The sequence below is a fragment of the Podarcis gaigeae genome (genome assembly GCF_964106915.1).
Source record: "Podarcis gaigeae genome assembly, chromosome: 3".
Classification (NCBI taxonomy): domain Eukaryota; kingdom Metazoa; phylum Chordata; class Lepidosauria; order Squamata; family Lacertidae; genus Podarcis; species Podarcis gaigeae.
In genome coordinates, this window is record NC_139680.1 from 29736324 (window position 1) to 29757147 (window position 20824).

At 39.9% G+C, this 20824-nt stretch overlaps 1 protein-coding gene across 15 annotated transcripts in view; it reads right to left on the reverse strand.

The window, feature by feature from the left end:
• ROCK2 (Rho associated coiled-coil containing protein kinase 2) overlaps positions 1-20824 on the reverse strand; it is a 78038-nt gene that overhangs the window by 41052 nt on the left and 16162 nt on the right. For 12 of the 15 annotated variants that reach the window (XM_083729837.1, XM_083729838.1, XM_083729840.1 and 9 more), the window contains 4 exons: positions 12808-12889; positions 11475-11575; positions 3548-3685; positions 1171-1431 (listed from right to left, as the gene is read on the reverse strand). In XM_083729837.1, coding sequence (XP_083585963.1) covers positions 1171-1431; positions 3548-3685; positions 11475-11575; positions 12808-12889 — 582 coding nt within the window. The remainder of the gene's footprint in view (positions 1-1170; positions 1432-3547; positions 3686-11474; positions 11576-12807; positions 12890-20824) is intronic. The other 3 variants (XM_083729832.1, XM_083729830.1, XM_083729834.1) reach the window with 1 other exon arrangement.

Sequence of the window (20824 nt, forward strand, 5' to 3'; positions counted from 1 at the left end):
ATTCTTTTAGATGACAGCTAAAGAACCAACTCTTCTGCCAACTTTTTGGATGTAGATGAGGTGGGTTTTGATTACCGTAATCTCCCCTGCTTTACTGTGGTGTTAGGATGTTGCTGTTGTTGCAATTTTAATTTGGTAAAATTTTTATTATAAGTTTGTTTTCTTTATTTCTGTGCACCCCCTGTGATGTAGTCAAATAAATATGCTTCCTTGCAGCCTCTCCAGGTGGCTACCCCTAACTATGTTCTATTAAGGAGATGTCTTGTTCATGCATTTAAAAACCACCAACTCACAAAGATTAGCAAAGCAGCCAGGGAAAGAGAAAAAGAAAAGCTGAAGCAGCAATTGTTTGCAAAGAGGGCAGGCAAGCAAAACAAGAGACTGCTGCTTCTAAAACGGGGTGGGTGGGAAAAAGGAGTGCCTATTATGAAAAGCATCCTATTCTCCTTTCTATACAACTCACACATAGAAGGAAGAATTCCCTGTGTGTAGTTTGTACCATAACTGTGATGGTAAAGAGCTGCACATTGTGAGAGTTTCTAATGCACAATTACTCAGAAATTTATATACCACTTAACACCATTGTTTCTAAAAAGTGCCCAATGAGATTACAAAAGAGATACCAGAGATAAAATCTGTTTCAAATTAACAGATTTTTCTGAAAAGCCATGACCTATGTAAGACAACCTGTGGGAAAGATGGGTGCCACATCCACATAATCCCTTACTTTCCCTAAGCCAGTCTCTGGGCCTGTCATCAGACAGCCTTCTATTTTGTAATTAATGTTCCCTAAGGTATTATGAAAACTATCAGCAAATGGTAAAGCAATAGGTCTTTCCTCACAAAGAGTCATTTATAATTTTCTTGCCTTTCTTAAAAAGAGATGGAGGTTTAGACCTGGAGTTCAAACCTGAAAAATAAAACCATATCCTGAATGTGCACACCAACATGCCTTCTTTCTCAATCTTCAAGGTAGATACTACTGAGAGATAGTAGCTTGGCTGAGGTTACCTTGTGAGTTGACAGCAAAGGTTAAGAACTAAACAGGAGACTCGGCACAAATTATCCTAGCCACAGCACCATGCTGTGTCTGTGTCTATGGCACAGTTAAAATTACCTCGATATAGTGCATATTATTTTAGAAGCACACATAATGAACCACATACTTACTTCATCCATTTTCATACAAGTACCAAAATCTGCAAGCTTCAGGTGTCCATATTTATCCAAAAGCATGTTGTCAGGTTTCACGTCTCTATGTATCAAGCCCATGGAATGAATTGCATCAAGAGCAAGGACGACTTCAGCAGTGTAAAATTTGGCCCACTTCTCAGGCACATCGTAATTGCTCATGAGGTTGACAAGATCTCCACCTGGCATGTATTCCATGACCATGTAAAGGTATCGGTCATCTTGAAAGGCACTAAAAAGCTGCACCCAGAAAGATGGACAGATATAAAGACTTCACAAAACCGGGCAATTTGCCACAATCTGTTGAATTCCAGTGAATTTATGGCAACTAGAGCAGCTTTTCCCCCTGCCTTTTAAGAATAGTTTTGGTATGATACAATAATTGTAGCAGATCTTTAAGGAGTTCCAGAATAATTCAGTTTACCCATCATGTCACTGATGAAACACATCTCTTATGGCTCACCAAAACATTTCAAGAGAAAGTCAAGTACAGTACTGTTGAGAAACAAGTAAGTATCCTTCCTCTGACAAGGCAGCATCAGAACTGACATCTACTCACAGGCACATTAGGAAAGGGCCAACACCATACTTGCAACTCTTTGGTTCACATACAAGATTTTCTTTTCCACAAGCCCCATTCCCATCCTCCTCCTCCTTCACTTCCATTTCCCACTGCCTCCACTACGTTGGTAGATACAATAGCAAATCCATACAGCAGGAGGGAGAATGCAAGCAATAGTATTCCCTCAAGTTTACCTTCTGACTGCCTCCAATAGTGTAATAATACAAAATGTATGATAGGACAAATATGTTTCTCTAATTCAAAAAACAATCAGAGGTAATTTAGGGAGTTGCGGCCTTTGGGTACACTACCTGCTGATAAAACCCTACAGTAAAAGATGTGCAAAGTGCACCCACTATTGGAAAGTGTAGGAAGCTTTGCAAGCTCTCCACGCAACTTATATGGCAAGTGGTGATTAAAATCACAAAGACACTTCAATCCTTATAATAAGCAAAACTGTAACATCACTGAGCCTTGATTGTAGTTTACATGCTTTGTTTTGACAATAAACAAGAGAAGCTTCATATGATAGTCTGCCGGTTGTACTATGACTCATTACAAAGGCTTGATTTTTTAAAATTACACTTCCTAATAATATACAGTGGTACCTTGGAAGTCAAATGGAATCCATTCCAGAAGTCGTTCAACTTCCAAAACGTTCGGAAACCAAGGCGCAGGTTCCGATTGGCTGCAGGAAGCTCCTGCAGCCAATCGGAAGCCGCGGAAGCAGCGTCGGACGTTCGGGTTCCAAAGAACATTCACAGACTGGAACACTCACTTCCGGGTTTGCGGCATTCGGGAGCCAAAACGTTCAACTCGCAAGGTATTTGGGAGCCAAGGTACGACTGTATACCATTTAGTTAGCCTCAAATGAAGAGAAAGCAGAACCCATTTCCATGGAAGTAGCAAGAGCACTGAGGCTCAAGCACCTGGGCAGAGCCTTCTTTTGCCCAGCAAAAAGTTGCTAATGCCAGTAACTGAATTATATTCCTGAAACCACAACTTTTCTGTGTAGTAGTAGCCTGTTGATACCAATGGGTGCTTTACTTCCCCAGAGAAAACTGTTAAATGGTACTCTTCCTGCACACCCACTGAAGGTCAATGGTATATACACTGTTGTAACAAAAATTGCCCCTTCCACATTAAATTTATACCTTCTAACAACTTCACATCTGTAACTACAAGCCAATTTCATATATTCCTGTCAGCTTCTACACAACAAAAACAAATATAAGCAATTTTACACTGTGCTGCACATATGACAGAATTAAACTTTCTGATGGGAGGGTGAACCGTTTTCAACGCAACATAATTTGTTTGAACATCACATTGAACACTGATAGTAGCAGGTATGTTTAAAATCAAAATCAAGTACAGTGGAACCTCAGGTTGCAAATGTGATCTGTGCGGGAGGCACATTCACAACCTGCAGCATTCACAACCCACAACGTCTGTGCACGTGTGGGTCGCAATTTGGTGCTTCTGCACATGCACGAGCGCCAAAACCCAGAAGTAACCCGTTCCGGTACTTTGGGTTCAGCACGGTACGCAACCTGAAAACGTGTAACTTGAAGCGTCTGTAACCCGAGGTACCACTGTAATTAAATCTGAAAGAGTCTCGCATTAGCAGTTAATCTTTAAGATGGAGAAAAGAATAAAGTTCTTAAGATTCTAAACTACAAATCCAAAATGTGAAATCAACATAAAGGACACAACATTACCAATTTAAAGCCTCAATGCTTATTTAAACGTCACCTCAAACTACGACAGAATTTTAATCACAAAAAACCTTACCTGAACTACCCATGGACTGTTGGCAAAGGCCATTATATCTCTCTCCTCCCAGAAAAAGGCGGAATCTGATCTTTTGAGCATTTCAAATTTACTAAGAAGTTTCATTGCATAAGCCTTCTGAGTTACTTTATGGCGAACCTGTTGATCAAAGAAAAAGAAGTTACTTACTTTATCAAGACCTTACAGGATTTAAATGAAATCCTTTGTATTTTTGTCTGTGTGACTTGGTATCCATGATATAGAAATCTGAATCCACTTCGATCAATAATAAAAATCAGAGTATACCTATTTCTACTTCTTTGACCATTTATTTCATTTATGAGTTGCCTAATAGAAACATTTCACTAAGCAGCATACAAAATTTTTAAAAACAACTATCAGCAATATATTCTGGCTGCATTTGCACCCTGGTTACAATAATGTGCTCAAGCAGGAAAGAGCCACAGTGAGCCACATAGGATGAAGGGAGTCAGAAGCTTTCTGCAAAAATCAAATCCATTATATTTATTTTAAAACGCTAAAACTCATCTCTTTGCACTGTAGCCATGGCAGCTCATATTATATAGGACTGTAATTTTCTGATTTACAATGGCTGCTTTTTAAAAGTAGAGGTCTCTGCCTTACAATCCTTTGCTAAGGCACTGGTTTTAAGTTGTAAGTTGCATTAAGACATTGGGATGAATGCTATCTGCCCTGGTGACTTGAGACAGGGGTCATTCCCAGCCTTACTTGGAGATGCGGGGGATTTTCTGCAAGGAAAGCAGATGCTCTGTCACTGAGCTATGGTCCTTCCCCTTGCCCTGGTGACTTGCCACCTCCTTTTGAGAAAGGCAAGTAGTAAGAGGAAGTTTTGAAAAAGACCTCAAACTCACTGCCCAAAAATTAATGGCTCTCTCTCTCTCCAACCTTTTCTGCTAGTGAAAAATAATGTAAGGGTTATTAGTTTATCAATTAGTTCTTCATACTCCTCTTTGCTTGGCTTGCTGTAGGCTTTATGTTTGTTAAAGACTTTTTATTCGTTTATTAATTTCAGCAAAAATGTTCCTTTTAAAGGGATTCTTTTTCTTGCCTTTTACAGCCTCCTTGTTTTTAAGACCCTTTTGGACTTTTCCACACCTTTTCTCATGCATGATATACATGAAATACATTACAAAGAAAGTTCGCAGTGACATTTGCTGAGAATTGTATGGGATTGCAATCTAATCATGTAGAACCAACATAGATACTAGGTGAAGCTCTCTTTTGCACTGTTGAAGTCTGAATTAAACCTTTCTGGTCCTTCTGGTCCTAACCAATGTTGATGACCTGGTTAGTGGGGTAGAAGTGGAAGGATCATTAGGCACGAGTGATCATGCTCTTCTGAAGTTTACTATACAGCGGAAAGGAGCAGCCAAGCATACTAGGACTCAATTTCTTGACTTTAAGCCGACTTCATAAAACTTAGGGAAGTGCTGGGTGAGATCCAATGGACAGTAATACTAAAAGGAAAGGGAGTTCATCATGGCTGGGAGTTTGTTAAGAGGGAGATAGTAAAAGCACAACTTCAGGCAATACCAATGAGACGGTAACATGGAAGGTGCCTAAAGAAGCCAGGGTGGCTATCTAAAGAACTTTTAACTGAGTTAAGATTAAAAAAGGATGTGTACAAAAAAATGGAAAAGGGGGGAAACCACCAAAGAGGAATTCAAACAAATAGCCAGCATGTGTAGACACAGCCCAGAATAACTAAGGAGATAGTACAAGAATACTTGGCTAGTTTAGATGTATTCAAGTCTCCAGGGCCAGATGAACTGCATCCAAGAGTATTAAAAGAACTGGCAGATGTGATCTCAGAACCACTGGCAGTCATCTTTGAGAATTCCTGGAGAACAGGCGAAGTCCCGGCAGACTGGAGGAGGGCAAATGTTGTCCCTATTTTCAAAAAGGGGGAAAGAGGGGACCCAAATAATTACCGCCCAGTCAGTCTGACATCAATACCAGGGAAGATTCTGGAGCAGATCATTAAGCAAACAGTCTGTGAGCACCTAGAAAGGAATGCTGTGATCACCAATAGTCAGCATGGATTTCTGAAAAATAAATCATGTCAGACTAACCTGATCTCGTTTTTTGACGGAATTACAAGCCTGGTAGATGAAGGGAATGCAGTGGATGTAGCCTACCTTGATTTCAGCAAGGCATTTGACAAGGTGCCCCATGATATTCTTGTAAAGAAGCTGGTAAAATGTGGTCTTGACTATGCTACCACTCAATGGATTTGTAACTGGCTGACTGACCGAACCCAAAGGGTGCTCATCAATGGTTCCTCTTCATCCTGGAGAAGAGTGACTAGTGGGGTGCCACAGGGTTCTGTCTTGGGCCCGGTCTTATTCAACATCTTTATCAACGACTTGGATGATGGACTCAAGGGCATCCTGATCAAATTTGCAGATGACACCAAACTGGGAGGGGTGGCTAACACCCCAGAGGACAGGATCACACTTCAAAACGACCTTGACAGATTAGAGAACTGGGCCAAAACAAACAAGATGAATTTTAACAGGGAGAAATGTAAAGTATTGCACTTGGGCAAAAAAAATGAGAGGCACAAATACAAGATGGGTGACACCTGGCTTGAGAGCAGTACATGTGAAAAGGATCTAGGAGTCTTGGTTGACCACAAACTTGACATGAGCCAACAGTGTGACGCAGCAGCTAACAAAGCCAATGCAATTCTGGGCTGCATCAATAGGAGTATAGCATCTAGATCAAGGGAAGTAATAGTGCCACTGTATTCTGCTCTGGTCAGACCTCACCTGGAGTACTGTGTCCAGTTCTCGGCACCACAGTTCAAGAAGGACACTGACAAACTGGAACGTGTCCAAAGGAGGGCAACCAAAATGGTCAAAGGCCTGGAAACGATGCCTTATGAGGAACGGCTAAGGGAGCTGGGCATGTTTAGCCTGGAGAAGAGGAGGTTAAGTGGTGATATGATAGCCATGTTCAAATATATAAAAGGATGTCACATAGAGGAGGGAGAAAGGTTGTTTTCTGCTGCTCCAGAGAAGCGGACACGGAGCAATGGATCCAAACTACAAGAAAGAAGATTCCACCTAAACATTAGGAAGAACTTCCTGACAGTAAGAGCTGTTCGACAGTGGAATTTGCTGCCAAGGAGTGTGGTGGAGTCTCCTTCTTTGGAGGTCTTTAAGCAGAGGCTTGACAACCATATGTCAGGAGTGCTCTGATGGTGTTTCCTGCTTGGCAGGGGGTTGGACTCGATGGCCCTTGTGGTCTCTTCCAACTCTATGATTCTTTGATTCTATGATTTCTGGAAAACCAGAACTAGTCCCTTGAGATGAACTGATTAAATAAAAACCCTGAAGTAGTTTCCATTCACATGCATCATCCAATATTCAGTCGCTTGATTAAGTAGTTGATTGATTCATCAATAACACTCTACGCAAAAAGGAAATGACATTAATTCATTTCATGAAAGCAGCCTAGTTGACTGTGATAGCATTTTTTAAGGTACTACAAGGCAAGCGGCCAAGAGTGTGAATAATGTTTGTTAAGTGCTTTGAACAACTGAAATGCCGCTATCTGGTGATGATAATTATGATTTATTAAACTCTCCTAAAAAGCAAACTTATACTGGGAGGAAGTTACATTGAAAACAAACAGGATTGTGCTGTTAATATCCACAAGTGCTTTATGCACTATTAATGGAATTTTCAATTCATGCAACGTTAAAACAACACTTCATTTTTAAGTGAAAGGGCAAATTTTTACAAAGCACATTTGAGATGTTAACTGGTTCTAGAGTGCCTATTCTGCTGTACCATTAAGTATTGTACTTAAACAAGTTAGAAGCTCTTGCTCAAATGGGATAGAAGAACTCTTTAAAGTTCTTCCACCAGCTTTTTTAAAAGCTTGTTCTCCCCTTCCAACAAAACCATCCTGTTCCATGCCAGATCACTCCTATAAAATTAATTACAAAGTCACCTCAAATGGAAATAATGGTTAATTGCTTACTGATTCCTACCCCAGACATACGAACAAGTAATACAGACTGACAGAACTTCAAAGTTGCACAATGCTATGAAGATGCTATAAGAGCCATAAATCCCTACAGATCATCTCCACATCTCCACTATTACTCCTGGAATATTCACAGTGACAACTATATTAATATTGTTGCAAAGTGTCAAAAATTAGATTAATTGCTTAACTGGTTGGCATTAGGTAAGCCACTGTCTTTCAGCTAAATCTACCTAAGTGGGTGATTGTGCTAAAAATGCCACTTTGCACCTGTTTGGAAGAAGGCAGGATATGAAAATAACTACCGTATTCTTCGCTCTATAAGACGCACCAGACCACAAGACGCACATAGTTTTTGGAGGAGGAAAACAAGAGGGGAAAAAATTCTGAATCTCAGAAGCCAGAACAGCAAGAGGGATCACTGCGCAGTGAAAACAGCAATCCCTCTTGCTGTTCTGGCTTCTGGGATAGCTGCGCAGCCTGCATTCGCTCCATAAGACGCACACACATTTCCCCTTACTTTTTAGGAGGGAAAAAGTGAGTCTTATAGAGCAACAAATACGGTATTCTCATGGGGGATAATCAATTTTCAATATTTTTCATTTATTTCCCATCCCCTTTCGATTGCAATGAAACCAAATTGGTGTTTGATGACACTAGTACAAGAGTGGGGAAGCTTGTTGTTCCAGTGGACAAAACAGTTATCTTTCCCCACCCTACTGGCCAACTCTTGACAGGTGAGAAGGACAACCCACCTGTCAATTACCTGATCTCATTATAATGTCACACCCAACTGTCAAAGTCCCAAGCACCTGACAGCCAACTAGTTACCAGGCACTTGGGAATTGTAGCACTGAGCAATGGGCTTTGCTTGTCCCATTACTAGTGACTAGTAAATTCTAATTATCGTAGACAATTGTTATTGCGGACACATTCAGAATAAATACAGTGGTACCTCGGGTTAAGTACTTAATTCGTTCCGGAGGCCTGTTCTTAACCTGAAACTGTTCTTAACCTGAAGCACCACTTTAGCTAATGGGGCCTCCTGCTGCTGCCATGCCGCTGGAGCACGATTTCTGTTCTCATCCTGAAGCAAATTTCTTAACCTGAAGCACTATTTCTGGGTTAGCAGAGTTTGTAACCTGAAGCGTATGTAACCTGAGGTACCACTGTATTCTAGATGGGTGGCAACTAAGAATTGTTCCTCAGTTGCAGCTTAAGCAACCTTGTATATTGGAAAAGACAAACTGTTAAATATCTTACAAAAGACATACAATGAGAAATATACTATAGATAAGAGATTGTTTTAAGTTTTTCAACATTAGACATATATGGATTAAAGCATATTGTAACCTAGCCAGGAAAGGACCAATACCTTTGCAATTTGTTTGTTTAACCTTCTCCTGAAGGCGTATTTCCTCATTTGTTTACCTGCAGAGAGGCATTGCTCAGCTACAACATTGTACAACTGTATAAGCAACAAGGTATTATAACCATGTACACTGCACAGAAGAAGAAAAGATCTGCACCTCAGAAGCTGATGTGTGAGTAACTGGGCAAACTTGCTCAATTTACATTAAGCAGCAATCACCAAGTTTTTGAAGACTTTGGGTTATTTTGGAAAGGTTATCAAGTAAAAAGAAGAACAGAGGCACAGTCTTGCATGGTCAGTGGTCTGCTAGCAGGGCAGTGGAAGTACTTGCAACAAATATATTGGCAGTTCTTAGCGAGGAGGAGTAAACACTTTTGAGATTATACAAAGGACCTTCACTGCATGGTTTTCAAGAAAATGTTTGACTTTCCCCTGACATGACTAGTCGGATGTTAACTTTGAATATTCAACAGAGAGGCATACCCAGACAACAGTAAAATAAAAATGCTATTTTTTTGAACCAGTTAAAAGGGCTTTTTTTAGATTTTCCTACTACACTAATGGAACAATTGCTGAAACAAAATGTGGGGAGAATCACAAAATTGCATGGGTATCAGTGAGCTGCTTTTGCCACGTACAGGACAATCCTGTGCATGCCTACTGAGTTAAATGGGACATTCCCATGCTTGTACATCACTGGAGACTGTTCAATAATTGTCCCACACCAGCTAGTGCACATATGCAGGAATTCATTTCCTAGCCTCCTTTTGAAAATGCTACTTTGCCTAACATGCTCTTGGCTGCAACAACCCTGTATACAAGGAAAAGGTACTCATGTAGCCAACTTGTGAAGGTGCCAGCATACATTTGCTGATTTAGAAGCATTGCTGGATTGAGAGGGTGATCTGGGGAAAGACATCTTGCAGATGTACATTTGTTAGGTCTTAATGTAAGTCAAAATTTTAAGTAGGACTCAAGATTAATGGTGACACACCATGTATACACAGGGTCACTTAATACTGTTTATATTATTAAGGCTACAACTTTCAGATGATTAGTTAGACTGACTGAGACTGTGGGAAGCTCTTAGTTTATTATTATTCTCCATGAAATTAAAACAAACAAGCTATTAAAGGTAAAGGTACCCCTGCCCGTACGGGCCAGTTGTGACCGACTCTAGGGTTGGGCGCTCATCTCACTTAAGAGGCCGGGAGCCGGCGCCGTCCAAAGACACTTCCGGGTCACGTGGCCAGCGTGACGAAGCTGCACTGGTGAGCCAGCACCAGTGCCGCACACGGAAACGCCGTTTACCTTCCACAACTAAGTAAATGCCCAAGAATGGGTGGGGGCTTACCCCCTACTATCAAGAGACAATGACATATCATTTAACTAATATCTGGGATTGGATTAGATTGTCTGGTGTGGGTGGGTGTGGGTGTGTATCCCACTTCATGCTTTTGAAAAGAACATTCTCCACTTCCTTAGGGAATTATATATATGTATCCAAATATCATGGTTTCATATCAAAGACCAACATTTAAGAAAAATCCAGTTGTCCAGGCAACCCCCCAACTCAAACTGGATAAAATGTAAGAGAATATGTAGGACAGCAACATTTCCATGATGCAATGATAATGAACCAATTTGTAAGAGAGAGAGAGAGCTTGGGGGACCTGACTCCTTAGGCTAAAGAAAGGGATGCATAATTGTAATGTTTTTATACTGTAAGCCCTTAACTTACTTTGTGGTTATGTTCCATGGATCATGCCTAGAACCAGAAACACATACTCAAAATTCACTAGGTTCAGTGGCAGATGGGACTGCCGATGTCATTTTCCCTGGAACCCCACCGCCTTTCTAATTTGTATTTATTTATTGCCACACACATAAAGTTGAATGTGCACAAGTTAAATGCACATAACTTGAAGGGCCATTGAGACATATGAACAAGCAATAGTTGTTCAAGTTGACAGCATACACCCCTAAACTTTCTATTGGATACACCTTGGTTGCCCTTGGATAGAAGAAAACTGAGTGAAATAGAAGCACTTTTACTATCGCTGTCCAGTGAAATTATTAGTGAGTAAATTGTGGAAATGTTTCCTGAATATATTTTTAATATTAATTCCTGGTAACATATATGATATTGAAATAAATAATTTAAATAAAATAAAATAATAAAATAAAGCAGTTAATTATTCAACTCCCTCATCATGTCCATACAGTTGGGCAGGGGGGATAGGACTTTGAGCTACCAATAAACAGGATGCAAAAGCCCTGTCATTTGATCACTGGAAATCCACTCAGCATGCAAACAGAAGATAGAGTTGGGGGGGGGGGGGAGAATATCAGGAAGCCAGAATCTGCACACAAAAAATCATATTGTATACTATATGACACCTGTAGTTGAACAAAACATGTTCTTAAATGGTGTGTTCAATAAATATAAAGGAGATTGAGCCTAACTATACCAGGTATTTCAAGCAAGTTAAACTTGAACGCAAATTCAAAGGTCTTATAAGGACTGTAAATTCTTACCAGCTGTACTTCACCAAATGCACCTCTTCCAATCACTTTAACAACATCGTAATCTTCTGCTTTCATTTGAAGACCACGGATATTTTCCACAACTTTCTCATCTAACAATTTTAAAGAAGGCATTACAGTGCACACAAACAGTTTATACCAATACAATCAGTCATGTGTTTTGAAAAAGCTGACAAAAGGTTCTGTCCATTTTAAGCCTTTTGTACAGAATAATTACAGGATTCTAGTCAGCTAACTTTTACTTAGAGCAGACCCACTGAAATTGATGAACCTAAGTTAATCATAGTTATTAACCTCCAGAACAATTTTCAGAGGGCACTGGGGGCTGCCAGGAACAATGGAAATCAGCCACCCCCCACCCACAAACAGACACTATCCACCAGATAACCAAGTGGATATCCTCTCTCTCCTCCCCTCTGCCTACATGAAATAGGAAGTATCTGTATGGGTTGTATCCAGTGCTGCAGTCTCATTTGCACAACATACTTCTATATGCCCAACAGAGTTCTTCCTTCTCCTCTGCCACCTGCAGCCTCTTGCATGCCCTCAAAATTTGCTCCAGAGGGTTGGAAAGCACTCTAGAGCAGATGGAGGGCACAAGGGGGAGTAGAGATGAGGGAGAGAGCAGGTGGCCAGCACTGGAGGTCAGCACTGGAGAGGCTGGCAGAGGCCACAATGACTGGCAAGAGTTTGGCAGAGTGGGCAGTGCAGTCAGCAAGAGAGCAGTGGGGTGGAAGACTTGCAAAGCACAACCGCTCTCTGAACCAGCATCTACCCCCTCTTTAAGCATCGCTGGAGTGATGTTAAGGGGGGTGGAGCAGGCACCATTTCAGAGAGTAGTTTGGCTGGAATCTCCCCTGCTGTTGCTGCCACCAGTGCTGCCGTTTTCAGAAGTGGCAATGGTGGCAGAGTTGGGCTGGGGAGAGGAACAAAGTAGAGAGAAAGTTTTCAACACTTCTGAGCACTTCCTGAATGAGACACATGAGGTGGGGGCATTTGATGGCACACTCCCACCCTATCAACTGAAGGGCACACCTTTCTCAAGGCTTTCAAAAGCTTCAAAGGTCCTGCTCCTAGATGTGCGGGAAGAGGAGAGGGAGAGTACAGTGAATCTAAGACTCAGTGCACCTCATTCATGTTTGTGTGGGTTATACTAAACTATAATTTGGTAAATTGAAGTTGGCAGATTGTATTGTCAAATATGGTTAACAGCACAACTCCTTTTTCAAAATTTTAATATAGCTTGGGCAGACAGGTGAATAAAAAAACAGTTTCACCTAACATTAAAAAACAATGACAAGTATTGTATATAAGGGAAACTTACATCTGTTTAAGAAGTTGTCTATGTTCTTGTTCTTCCTCAATGCTGGGTAATCCAAATCAAGAACTAAGGAATTCAAACTATCCTATAAAAAAACACAAACATACACATATATAAGGTTAATTGTAATTATATTTTAGAGTAGTTATCCTTTTCCACTCCACAATTACTTGAACAGATATAGCATCATGGAATGTCAAGTACATACTACAAATAGACCTGAATAAATTATACATAAATTCTTGCAGCATCTACATTGCAAATATAACCTCCTTGGGGCAAAGACATCTCACACTTTTCAAAAGCAGACCAGGATAGATATATGTAATAATAACTCCTAATTTTACAAGTCATTTAAAAACAAAACTGCAAAGCAAGACAGAGAATGGAAAAGTGAACATAAAATTAAGTAATCTTTGGATCAATTTGTAATATTCCTAACAGGCCTACACCAGATTAAGCATACACTGAAACACCATCTAAGTGGAAGAATCACTCTGACAAAAATGAAACAGGGATGGCATGTTCTTTTGTTTTTCAGTATTGCTAATTGATGACCTCTAAATTGGGAGAGATGGCTGATCTTTATATTTGAATAAGATAAATATTTATCTTTACAAGGTAGGTATCAAAAAGTCCCTATAGATGAGCTGAATTGGAGTACAGTGGTGCCTCGCTAGACGAAATTAATCCGTTCCGCGATTCTCTTCGTCTAGTGGTTTTTTCGTCTTGCGAAGCAAGCCCACTGACAGCTTAGCGGATTAGTGCTAGAGCTGTCAAGCGGCTTCCAGCGATCAGCTGTTAAGCGGCTTATCAGCGGAACAGCTGATAAGCGGCTTAGCGGCTTAGGAAAAGGGCAAAAAAAGCAAAAAAAAACCGCTGGGGGACGCAAGATTTTTTCGTCTTGTGAAGCAACCCCATAGGGAAATTCGTTTTGCGAAGCGCCTCCAAAACAGAAAAACCCTTTCGTCTAGCGGGTTTTTCGTCTTGCGAGGCGTTCGTCTTGCGGGGCACCACTGTAATAAACTCGTTACACCCTACTGCTGACCATAGAGAAATTGCAGAATTCTGTACTAGGTGCAGCTGTCAATAAAAGGCAGCCCTGCCTGCAACCCAGTGTAGAAGTCTAGATGTGAAGCTGCCAACACATAGACAACAACTGAAAAGTCTGATATATGGTTGATTCAAGTCTCACAATGCAATTCATCATGTAACACACACAGTTAGCATGAGGTGACTAAACGGAGCCTTCACATCAAAGGAGCAACATGGTTCTGAGTAAAAGTTACTGGGAACACCACATGGGAATAAAAAAGACAGAGGAACAGTAAAGTGACTATAAACTCCTCTCTGGGGTCCCACACATTTGCTTGTTCTCTCTATTATGCCATACTTAAATTCTATTTAAATACATACTGCCATAAATATTGCACACGTATTAACATTAATTTTTAAAAAATCCAATGTTAACTATTGGTGTGATATTCTTGTCTTCTGTTGTAGAAGGGGAAATTAGGGCTTGAAAAATTAAATTATTTCAGATGTATGTCCCAAAAGTTTTGAGTAAATATATACAGTATATTGGCCTCATTTCAAAACATTTGAGGAGCATGGCTTTAGCCTTATAACTGTTGCTGAGGAATCTCCAACTAAACACACCCACATCTCAATCCTAAATAAAGTGTTTATTTAAAGGTCACAGATTTAAGCGGGCAATTAGCAAGCAAAGGTTTTTAAGATTACTCCCTGCTTCTGTACTATAGATATAAACCCTGATGAATGTTTGGGGGGGTCAAGAGATTATATAGTACAGCAGGCCATCTATACTAAAGATAAGTAATCCAGGAAATGACATATCCTCTGTCTAGGCCTCATAGATAAAAAAACACACACACTTCAAACAGGAAGTATGTTATTATAGTGATTTCACTGTTCACTTCCGGTCTTCCCTTTTTGTCAAAGTTGGAAGTTAACCAAACTAAAAATAGCATTATCTAACAAAACACACCCAAGGCAAAAGCAAGTACAGCACAACTATATGTACAAATGTGCATTCATAATAGTTTTATTTTTTTCAACAATTTCTGAACTAGAGTGTACTACTCCTTACTATGGTTGTACTTCTCTCTGGATTTGGAAGGGACATTTTCCAGGCTGATACATTAATGGAAGCCAGTTGCACCAATTTAACTGTCTTCACTATTGACATAACAAAACAGGTGGATGACCTAGCATAGCCATCAAGGCATCCTCAGCAAAAGTCCATCAAGTTACTCAGAAAGCTCAGCTAGAAGTCAGCCAGAAGTCTTGAACCGGCTTTCTAGCAAGCTCTCTCAGAATGTAAGTAAAGAATAATAATATGGAAGCATTACTGATCTCTGGCATGTTGTGAATTTTACAAATATGCTATTAATTAGTAAGTTTATGAAAAATTTGAATTTTGGGTTAAATGGGATGTGACAAGAGATCTGAAATCTCAATCACTGTCAATTAAAAATGTTAATATCCAAATATCTCATTTAGAGAATATAGAGAGAGAAAAGCTAGACGTTTTAAACCATATTTTAATATTTTTGTTTATAGCAAATTGAACTCTGGTCAAGTTCTTTTTAAAAAATCAAATTCTTATAAAAGAACTAAGTTACTAATGAAGACTCAAACTTTGCATGTAAGCAGAAATAGTTTCCAACTTTTCATTTCTCTTCATTTGTCACTTCCCACACAGTTCATCTGCTGCTTTTTTCTTCTCACAGTCAAGGAGCATATCACAAAATCTTCTATTTCTGTTGTGGCACTGTAGTCACGAAGACTCAATTATCTAATGTAATATGTTCTGAGCAGATGCCAATATTCACTTATGGATTCTTCAGCTGGTTTTAGTTTTGAGTTAGCTTACAAGTCAGAAATTGAGGAAAGGAATAAATCCCAAAAGAAAACCACCACCAGTATCCTGAAGTTTAGAATCCAGTAAATTCAACAACATAGATAATAGAAATTCATTATGCTGTTTATGGAGAGTTTGGGCTCCCAGATCTTTATTAAGTCTCAAGAGATAACACAAACATCACTCTATTCCCCCCCACTGTCAAGGCACATCTCCACAAGCATGTATTTCCTGGTACTCTGGAGCTCTATCTTACTAGACAGTAAAGAAAGTCCTGTGTAGACCATGTTTGCACTCCCTCCTTCAATAAAGCAAGATGGACCAAGTGGTTAAGACCCTGGAATAAGGGGGAAATGTGAAACCAACCCAATATTGATGGTTTTCTGCCTACCGTTAGGTGAAGGAGTAGAGATGTTTGGGAGAAAATCCCATGTATACTCTGTATCATCATATCCTCTCTATAGGAGATGTGCTAAAGTGATTTTACACCCCTGCTTTTGAGCTGAACTGAATTCCCACAGGTTCATTCATTCCCTTTCATTTTCTGAGAACACATCTAAAAGCACTTTGTTAATTTTAGCTTCAAGGTTTCCCTCAACATTTGAAGCTTATTCCCATTCCCATCAGCAGGTCAATACCGGGAAAGGTACTTCTTTTAAAAAATAGAATTGCTGCTTCATAACTTGCTTCATAACTTGTAACCTTCCATTACTATTACTATAAATAAGGAACACAAAATAAACATAAAGAAGACTGAATATGCTTTGAAGAGGTTATGTATTTATGAAACATTTGGAGAGGAATAGCAGAGCGCATGATACCTCTGAGAGGACTGCATCATTTTCCTCACACCTTACCAAGATGGGAAATGCAGTCCTACAATATCTGAGGAGCCACAAGTTCCCCAGACCCATATTGAATAGTGAGACAAGTTACTCACAGGCTTTCATAGTTGTTGGTGATGAACTACAAGAAGAGTTAGGAGGGAGAAAACGAGCTATATAATAATACAGTAGACGCTAAAATATCTAATGCACACCCCTAAATAGAATAGAAAATGACAGTGCTGCCAACTTAAATACTATGACTAATCACCAATTTTATAAATGGCTTGACGTAGTCCTAATTTTAAAATATCAATCCAAGCAGGGACCCACAAGGCAGTCATTGGGAGGTGGGAGAAGAACAGGGATATTATTACAAAGTCCTCTTGTTTCAGGTAAGGAGACACTAAGGCAAAGGAAAAAGGTAATGGGCTGAAAAGCAGGAACCCAAGGAAGAAAATGGAAATAGAATATGACTGCTGGGAACTGTGGGCCAGGAATCCAATGGGATTTAGAGTTGAAGAGAGAGAGAGAGAGAGAGAGAGAGAGAGAGAGAAAAGCAGTCAGAGAAGTCCAACAATATCTCCACTATGCTTTTCTCACTCAGTTGTCACTTTATTTTAAGGAAAGTAAATAATTCAAGGAATGAAGGAACACAGAGAGAGCTTGTGTATGAGAACATGGCTACAGTTCATTTGAAAGGTTGTGGAAGTGGCATCATTGTATACTTTAAGCATTCTGGGCACGAGGATGAAGGCATCTGCATTGTCAGCCAGAAACATATCTATGCATGCAGAATTAAAATAGAGTTTACTACTATATCTAAAGTTAATGTACTCATCATTAGCTAAAAATATAAGAGCTGGTACCTTGCAGCATACCTTGATGCTTGAGAGGTCACAGCATATATAGCTGCATTACTAAGTACATATTCAATCCTGCATGTTTGACCTAACTGGAAATCCTTTCACTGGATACTTAAATAGGATTTCTAGAAATATTAATCTTTCTTTGAATTGACTCATGATCTGAAAATACAACCCATGCTGCTTTGTGTACACATATCTAACTCTATCACAGTTGCTCATGGTTGAAGACTTTGATTCTGATGAAGCATAAAGGAGCAGAATATATTTAACACATACACCTCCCATATCTCCAGCTATCAATATATGAAGGAGTTCCATCAAATTTGACAATAATAAGCAATGTACTTGTTATATATTCTTATGGAGTTATTTTGAAGAACAAATATTGCTATATTCTACCATATAAATGCCCCAATCAATTCTAAAGAACAAGTAATGCAGAGGTCCCCAAACTGGCATCCCTGGGTGCCATAGTACCCATGAAGGCTTCCAGTGGTGCCCCGGGGCAGGTGCCCCAGACTTTGAGTTTTCATGGATACCAGAAGACTGATGTATCCTCAAGAGCATATGATGGGGTTGTGCAGGGGAGTGAAGGGAGACGAGAGAAAGGAGAATCCCCATAGGCCAAGTAGTTTTCTGCTGTGAAAGTCTGAATAGCAACACAGAAGAACAGCGCACAAATATGATGCTATCCTTCCACAAGGTTCCTGTCCTATCTGGGTAGACAGCTGCTTGCTCCGTCACTCTTTCGAAGTATGCAAGTCATGCATTCTGACCTCCTGGGATTTGGTGGCAGAAAAAAACACCACTGGTAATGAAGAAAATCCAGGTCTGGACACAAGGCAACCTTATACAAAGAATGGGACATTAATTATACCACAAAGCACAACACTCACAATAATGCCTGCCAGACCTTATGCTAGAGAGGCCATTATGAATGATAAGGAATAGGTTGTCATGAGCTTGCACATTAAAGCAGACAGTGTCATAAAAACGTTGCGCAAACAGACCTGGGGCTTTATGGAAGTGTATATAGAGAACTCAATGAGACAACACTTGACACACCCCTTGATACATGCACATATGCTCCATGTCTCTCTCTCTCTCTCTCTCTCTCCTTTTTAATTGTTTTGATTAAAGATTTTCTCCATGTCTCTTCTTAAAGAAGTTTATAAACACCAACTTTCACTGGTCTTCAGTAGGTAGATTTAAGTTCAGGACCCATTACTGGACCGCTGTCTGACATAAGGTTGGTTGCAACAGCAACAGTAACATCATACAAACATGTAGTAAAAGATTAAGAAGTAGATCCTCAAAATGCATGCTTGAGCTAAAGGTGGGTTCTGGATTGTAAAAAGATAAAGTTCTATAATATTCCTAGAGCAGGAAGACAAATGCAGAATGGATACCCGGGACTGGACAAGGACCCCAAAAAGGAGCCCTATGCTGAACATACTGCTGCTTATGGCAAAGCAATGGAGTTTACTTTTTAGCACTTTTCCTTATGAGCAAATAAGTAAAGAAGAGTGTGTATGCATGTGGTTACATGCTAATTTGAAGTTATTATTACAGCATCTTGGGAATCTACAAATTAGATCCTGCGGTGTGTGAGAAGACGTTTGCTCTTTCAATGGGTCTATTGTCATCATACGTAGATCAATTGGTAGAGCATGAGACTCTTAATTTCAGGGAAGTGGGTTCAAGCCCAATGCTGGGCAAAAGATTCCTTGATGAAGCCACTGGACTATGTGGGATGAAAAAGTGAGAGCTGCAGTAAGAGGTGAAATCACAGAACCAAAGAAAAGCTATGCTGGATCTGACCAGCAAAGGTCGATTTAGTTCAGAATCCTCTTTTCTCCAGTGGCAAATCAGATGCCTTTTGCGAAACTCACTCTCCTCATTCCCCAGCAACTGGAATTTAGGGAAATGCTGCCTCTGATAATGGAGGTAACATATAGCAGTCACGATTACTAGCCATTGATAGCGTGGGGAAGGGTCACTTTGCAAAAAAAAATTACAAAGCAAGCCTACTGGTATATACTTGCTCAGGAATGAACCGTTAGCATGCCAAGTAAAAACGTCTGATGCAAGAATCTCACATACAGTGAGATCTTAACATTAAAAAAAAAATCAAACATGTAACCCTGCATGTGAATCTCTGGTGTTTTACAATGCTATCAAGAATAGCATGTGCCCTACTGAACATCTGCATCAGCTCTCAGAACCTAGTCTTTAAAAAAAAGTCTAGGGGAAGTCAACTGACATATTTGCAAATAATCACTGAAAACTTTTCTGAACTGAAGGTCTTTTCCCTGGGAGGAGATAGCATGGTGATTATTGCTTTCATTAGTAAATATTTTCTTTATTTTAGACATAGTAAGTGATATCACTTTTTATTTATTTGTTAATGTATATCCCTCCTTTCTGTACATACTTAAAACTTGAGGCAGTGTATAAAACTAATACACAGTGCAAAAATTAAATACAAATTCCTAAAACATTCAGCAACGAACAGCGGAAATAAAAGCACATAATCGTCAACATAATGGAAGAGGGTGGAGCTCTAGCCTTGAGTGTGCTGAAGGCGGTAGTGATAGGAATATTAGGGTTGCTCAATGTTTTATTTATTCAAAACATTTTACCACCCTTCATCCTTTTTAGTACTTCAGGGCAGTGTACAATCAATTCTTTCACAGTGCAAATACAAGGACAGAATAGATAAAAATCTTTAAGACAACTAAAATTACGAGCTAAAATGAAAAAGACCACTTTTGCCTAGTGCCAATAAAGACTGTAATTTTGAAGTGAGGTGATCCACTTTAGGGAGGGCATTCCATAACCAAATTTCCATTGCCAGGAACCCCCCCCCCCCTTTTTTGCCCTTTCTTATTCAATAATACACCTCTGAAAAAAGAGACAACTGGAGAGTGCCTCACCAGATCATAAAGCCCCAGATTTATTTTCTTGGCTTTTAACTTGATGGATTTTAAACTTGTTGCAAAGGAAGGGGTGCTCTGGGCACATAGGTATGACAAGAGGAGACCCCTCAGGTATTTGGGTCCCAAGCCATTTAGAGCTTCAAAGTTAAATACCAGCAGCTTAACTTCCTTCTGGAAGTTATTTTAAAATTGGCAAGATATACATAAATCCAGCTATACCAGTTAAGATTCTGGTTGCTTCCAAATCACCTTCAGGAACAGTCCCACATAAAACGCACCAGAGCTTTAATCACTGTAGTCGAACTGTCCTTGTCCAGAAATGACCACAACTAGTAAATCAGCTGGTGCTTTCTGCCAACAAAGGCAGGTGGGCCTCTAGAAACAAAGCTGGATCTAAGACTATTCTACATGCCCACCTGCTTTTTCAGGGGAAGGAAGAGCAGCCACATCCAAAACAGACCAACTGCCAATTCCTCAGCCCAAAAACCAGCTACCCACACCACT